This window comes from Arachis hypogaea, chromosome 16 (genome assembly GCF_003086295.3).
Source record: "Arachis hypogaea cultivar Tifrunner chromosome 16, arahy.Tifrunner.gnm2.J5K5, whole genome shotgun sequence".
Classification (NCBI taxonomy): Eukaryota; Viridiplantae; Streptophyta; class Magnoliopsida; order Fabales; family Fabaceae; genus Arachis; species Arachis hypogaea.
In genome coordinates, this window is record NC_092051.1 from 16,008,156 (window position 1) to 16,014,660 (window position 6,505).

The 6,505-nt window shown below is 35.5% G+C and overlaps 1 protein-coding gene across 1 annotated transcript; it reads right to left on the reverse strand.

Moving 5' to 3' along the window:
* Window positions 1-3,086: 3,086 nt before the first annotated feature.
* LOC112758049 (peptide chain release factor PrfB2, chloroplastic) lies at window positions 3,087-6,271 on the reverse strand. The gene is made up of 7 exons (XM_025806614.3): window positions 5,779-6,271; window positions 5,486-5,698; window positions 5,041-5,142; window positions 4,673-4,810; window positions 4,074-4,378; window positions 3,821-3,974; window positions 3,087-3,717 (listed from the first exon to the last, which is right to left on the reverse strand). Exons 1-7 carry the CDS (start codon window positions 6,181-6,183, stop codon window positions 3,583-3,585), a joined length of 1,452 nt encoding a protein of 483 aa, XP_025662399.1. The 5' UTR covers window positions 6,184-6,271; the 3' UTR covers window positions 3,087-3,582.
* Between the last annotated feature and the right edge of the window lie 234 nt (window positions 6,272-6,505).

A 6,505-nucleotide genomic window follows, 5' to 3' on the forward strand; every position in this document is an offset into this window, starting at 1 on the left:
TTTTGTTTTCGATATTAGCTTTTGTGAAATTCTTTATTCAAAAGTTACTTTTTTCTTTATTAAATAGTCAATTTATTGTGCTATGTCAGAAAGTTCAAGTGTTTCTGAAACTGAATACTGATAGAAACAATTTTTATAATTAGCTCTCTGCTATATTGATATATGCAATTTTTCGGTTCATCCAGTGTATTGATTTTGGTTCGCTGTGTTTTTTGGGGTTATTAATGTGTTGATAAATACACTGATTCCATTCACTATAAACCTAGAACAAGACAGCAGCCAGACAGTTCCAACAAATATATAAATTAACATCTCAGACCGACAGGACAAGGAGTAATCCATGTTGAATCAGATATAAATATTAACATTAGATATATATATTGATATTAAGATTAGATATATACATTAACATTTACATTAGTATTGACATTAACATTTACATTACTATTGACATCTTTTTTTTTTAAAGAAGCATTGTTTGCTTTTTTAAACAAGTTAAACAAAACATTGTCCAGTTAATCATAATATATCCTATTTACTATCTAAATCCGCATATGAGAATTTACAAAAAGGGCTGGAGAGGGCAGCAGATGGCTTTGGGAGTCTTATTGCTTCAGATGCCCGAATCACTTAGTCTCTGAACACAGTAAATATCAAGTGAATGAAAATCAAGAAGGCCACCGAACTGAACAACATCATGTGGTGAATAAATCGTTATAAACTTTCAATCATCAAGAATAGTATTTCTCCATGCAAAAGAAGTCAACTGAACAGAGTAACAACCAAGTTGAAATTTACATACACTATCTACTCACATACACTATCCACTGAACTGAATGAAAATATGAATAAATTTTGTTCAAAACCCTAGTTACACTGTAAAAAATTAAAAAAGCAATCAGAATAACCCCTAAACCCTGAACACACTAAATATCAAGTGAATGAAAATCACCAAACCCACCGAACCGAACACAATTCATGTGGTGAATAAATCTTTATAAACTTTCAATCATCAAGAATAGTATTTCTCCATGCAAAAGAAGAACTGAACAGAGTAACAACCAAGTTCAAAGCCCTAGCTACACTATCTACTGAACTGAATGAAAATAAGAACAAATTTCATTCAAAACCATAGATATACTGTAAAAATGCAATCAGAATAACCCTAAACCCTAAACACACTAAATATCAAGTGAATGAAAATCACAAAGGCGACCGAACCGAACAACATTCATGTGGTGAATAAATCGTTATGAACTTTCAATCATCAAGAATAGTATTTCTCCATGCAAAAGAAGAACTGAGCAGAGTAACAACCAAGTTCAAAGCCCTAGTTACACTATCCACTAAACTGAATGAAAATAAGAAAAAATTTCATTCAAAACCTTAGATATACTGTAAAAATGCAATCAGAATACGTCGATGTACTAAACAAAACAAATCAATCCAGTAAACCTAAATTGCAACTAGGAGAAATGCTACATTGCAAGATTTCAAATGAACAGTAGTTTTTCTCATACTTTTGTCAGTCTCTGTTTCTGTTTTTGTTCGTTTTTGCTTGTTCCTTGCAAAATCTTCTCGTGATTCTTCTCCAGTAGTGGTTTTCGCAGAGAACGTGAGTGAAGTTTGAGTGATTTTGAGAGAGATTCGAAGAGAAGGAGCGGTTTCGTGTTGAGGAAAAAGTAACGTTTTTTCATAATGAGCGCGAATTAAGTAACAAGGGGTTTCGGTCGCGTGTAATCACACTTCATGAATGCACGTGAGTGAATTTGGACTTAGGCCAACTTGGATACATGGATGTGTAGCATGTAGGGGTGGCAAAGCGGGCCGGACCACCCCAACCCGCCTCGCCCTGCCTAGGCCCGCCCCATAAACGGGGCGGGCTGGCTCGCCCCATAAACGAGGCGGGCCGGCTCACCCCGCCAACTAAGATGGGTTCAAAATGCTAGACCGCCCCGCTTTATAGCGGATTGGCGGGTCGGCGGGCTAGCCTGCTTGACTCTTTTTTTTTTGTTTTGAAAAATAAAGTTCATTAAAATTATCTAAAAAATAATAATTAAAGAATCAAATACAAATAAAAAATAGTCAAATTATAATATAATTATTTTTAAGTTTTAACTTAATAAAATTGTTTAAAATAATAGTTGTCAATACAACAATCTTTATTTTAAAAAATTAGTCACATAATTTGAGTAAATATACGAAATTGTAAAATAAAATAAATAAAGTTAATAACTAAAAGAAGAATAAAAACAAACAAAAAAAGGGTTTAAAAATCCTATAATTATTAATTTTATAATAGTAATCACTCTTTTATTTAATAAAAATAAAAAAATAAAAATTTTCGGCTCGGCGGACCGGCCCGCCTTGCCACGCCAAAACCCGCCAATTTGGCGGTGCGAGTTTGGCAAATTTTTTTTTAATTTAGCGGGCTCCAAATCCTAGTCCGACCCACCATTTTTAGCGGATTTAGCGAGTCTGCCCGACGGGTTCAACCCGTTTTGCCACCCCTAGTAGCATGACTGTAATATTAATTAGAAGGAAAAGTTAGTGGAGACTCTTGAATGAATAGAGACAATTAAAAAAGATTTTGAAATTTTAAAAAATTTCAACATAAAAAAATGCTTATATGACAATAGAATAATAGATGAGATGTTAACTCTTAGTTGTAATTCAATTTGTGTATCAACTTTTATATAGATAAAATAGATTTTATTTAGGTGAACGCAATACATTTGGAAAAAGGTAAGAGGGATAGCATTTATTAAATTTAAAAAATAAAATAAAGTACAAAAGTTATATCATAAATCATAAATTCTAAATTTAAATTATTAATATAAAATATAATAAATAAAAAACTAAAAATTGTTTAATTAACAAAAGTTATCACATTAGAGTTTTAAGAATGAGCTTTTTTATATGTATCTAAAAATGATAATACTTACAATAAAAACTTTATTGTTATATGCAAAGATTAGAAGATTATGTTATTGTTTGTAGATACATTAGTATTAGTATAATAATATTCAAAAGCATAACAAAATAAGAGCTTAACTAGTCTAAGCAATTTTCATCAGGCAGATAACTTAAGTTCTCAAAAAGCTTTTTTTTTTATTTTAATACAAAATACAAAATTTCTTCATACATATAATGCATTGTACAGCTTTGGCAAGTCTTGCCATGATTTGCATATCTTTTTAATCCGAATCTATAATTTTACCACGACCTCTTCTCATGTACCTTCTAGGTTATACATATAACAAATAAGCAAGTAAAAAAAAGTTTTTGGGGGGTGGGGGTTTAGAATTATCGTGCCCTGCATCATTGGTTGGAGCTTATAATCAAGCTTTCGAACTTTGTACTTCTATATTCAATTGTATATTTGCATGTATTCATTCATTACTGCAAATACCAATAGGCACCCAACAGTTATGTTTCCTCGTACCAGGAGGCCTCGACGAGGAATGATGGTGCTCGAGGATAACTGAATTTGCCTCGTACTAAAAATGCACCCAAAAATACACCCCCTTCAGCACCAAATATGAAATTAGCCACCCCATTAAAAATGAGATTTAAATTGGTTCAAGCATCACTGTCTTCTTTATCCAAAGTAGCTGATAGATAGCTCAAGATGAAGCCGTCTATATCTCCCTCAAGGACAGAGTCAGGGTCTGAAACCTCATAATTAGTTCTAAGATCTTTCACCATTCGATAAGGCTGCATCGTAAATTAATTAAAATAAAAAAGGTTATGCAATTGCTCATATCATCAAAACCTGACGGAAAAAAAAGAAGGGGAAGTATAGAATTTCAAACCATACATGGAGCACATAACTGCGTATCTGACTGCCCCAAGTTATGTCCGTGAGAGATTGTGTATGTTGTGAATTCAACTGAGCCTGGCGTGCCATCTCCAGTTGGTCTAATCTCGACTTGAGCACAGCCATCGCAGAAGCCTTATTCTGATGTTGGGATCTATTTCCAAATCACAAGCAAACACAAAATTAATGAATGCAGCACAATCTATGAATGACCTCCCCAAACCAACACAAAATGCCCAAATTTATTTCTTACCTTTCATTCTGACAAGTTGCAGTAATTCCTGTAGGAATATGAATTATTCTTATTGCACTTTCAGTTGTATTAGCATGCTGGCCACCGGGACCGCCAGAACGAAACCGTTCAATTCGAAGATCAGATTCATTAATTTGTACATGACTAGATCCATCACCAAGGATTGGAATCACAGCTACTGCAGCAAATGAAGTATGCCGGCGCTTATTACTGTCAAAAGGTGATATTCTCACAAGTCTGTGGACTCCTACTTCTGCTTTTGCATATCCAAATGCAAACTCACCATCTACTTTAATTGTAGCTCGCTGAAAATGAAAAAAAAGTAATCTGAATTCATAAACTAGCAATTCTTCCCTTCAAAGAAAAGTCTAGTCTCTGGAAAAGTCCATGAGTACTGCAGACCTAAAATATGTTAAACTAAATCCTCATGAAAATCTTGCTTGAAACTTAAATGCTCATTATACAAGTACTTGAAAATCAGAAACCATAGCTACACAAAACACGTTGGTCCTGAATCCAAGATTCCAAGCACACAAGAAATCTGTAGAAATGTAAAATAACTTAAAAAAGGACTCAGGAAGGATGGTGAGAAGGAGAACCTTGATTCCTGCAATCTCACCAGGCATTTCATCTATTACAGTTACATTATATCCACGTCGGTGGGCCCATGATTTATACATCTGCATAACCATTGCAGCCCAGTCCATGCTCTCAGTACCCCCGGCCCCAGCCTGAACCTACATTAAATAATAAAACAAGCAGTTTCAATAGTTAAGCACAGCTTAATTTTACTGTTCTACTGATGTTGGACAAGGGAAAGGATACACGTTGCAGCAGATTCTTGTGCAGCATGCTAACACCAAGAGCCATAGTGACAACTGGGAACTTAAAAAGAATGCTTTTAAAGATTTGAAAAATATAAAATAATCAACAATACTAGCAATTTATGTTAATCCATTGTAACAACCTCGATGAAGCAAGAACAAGAATCCTGCTCCCCAGCTAGCAGTGCCTCTAGCTCTTTTTCCTTTGCATTTTTTCTCATGTCACGCAAAGCTTTCAATGATTCCTGAAAAGGAAAAGAATTGTGAATGAAAATAAATTGACATCTAATATAAGAAAGGATTTAATTGACACTTCAAACATCAGAGAGTTTAGACTATCAATGCTTGTTTCAACTACAAATTTTATCTTAAAACATAAAGCTCACTGATCTATTTGAATTGTCTAGATAGATGCTCTTGCTCCTAACAACAAATAAACCCACCATGTCCAAATCAACTTGATTAATCAGTTGTATCGTTCTAAACTTGTTGACATACATTGTAAGCCTTATGAAACAGTGATACTCATAAAACCAATAACAAAAGAGTAACATGCCTAGGTGATGAGGAAGTGAGTGCCGCACGCACCGATTCCAATTCTGAGTCATTCTCATCACGAGCAAGCTTAATCATGTCAATATGCTCGAGTAACTCTTGCTCAAGCGCATTCACCTCTTTCACCTTTCCCATTAGGGTTCCATGCTCTCTGCTAATGTTACCAGCGTGCACAGGGTCATCCCAAAGATCTGCCTTATTCAGCTGCACAGATAACATATCCAACCTTACCTTCAATTTCTTCCACTGTCACAACACACCACACCACGGAATTATTAATCAGCAAGCAAGTAATTCTTGAAACAGAAGGACGTTGACGTAGGTACCTGTAAGCGGCGTTTGATGAGATGAATAGATTGCGCAACCGCAGAGGCATGGCTCTTCCAATCGCTTTCGTTATCGTCTAGAATGTTCCAATTGTTCGCGAGAATTCCCTCCACCGTGAGGCCATCGGAGGTTGAGCGTTGGGCGGCGGTGGCGGCGGCTTCAGAAGCGAAGAACCGACGGCATGTGGACTGGTGGTGTTGGCGATGCGAATAACCATAACCGTAGCAGTGATTTTCAGTTGAAAGGGAAGTTGAGCGAAAGCAAACGGTTTGAAAGAGGTTATCTGAGAAGTGGCGGCGATGGTTAATGGTTTGGGAAGAATCAAAGGAGTTAGGGAGAAACAAGTTAAAATTGTTGGAGCTCAATAAACGAGTCCTCAGTGATCTTCGTAGAAAAATGGACATGCTCAACGCTATTCTTATTCTATTCTCCTTCCTTTGAACTTCAACAACCAATGTACTCGATCCTATTCAAGAACACTGCTCCAACTTCAACTCACCAAAGAAGAATATGCTGCTGCTTCGAGTTTTTTTTTTTTGTTATGTCTTGGTAAATGGGCTTGACCCTGATTATAAATATGGGCTTTTCAAGCCCAATTTGAAGAAAAAGAAATAATTCGGGTCCACGTAGGATTTTAGCCAGCTTAATTTAATAATCTCTAATCTCTAATTCGCCGTTCTCGCAGGATGAGCTTTAAAAAGCATAGCAATGTGACACTCTAGGATG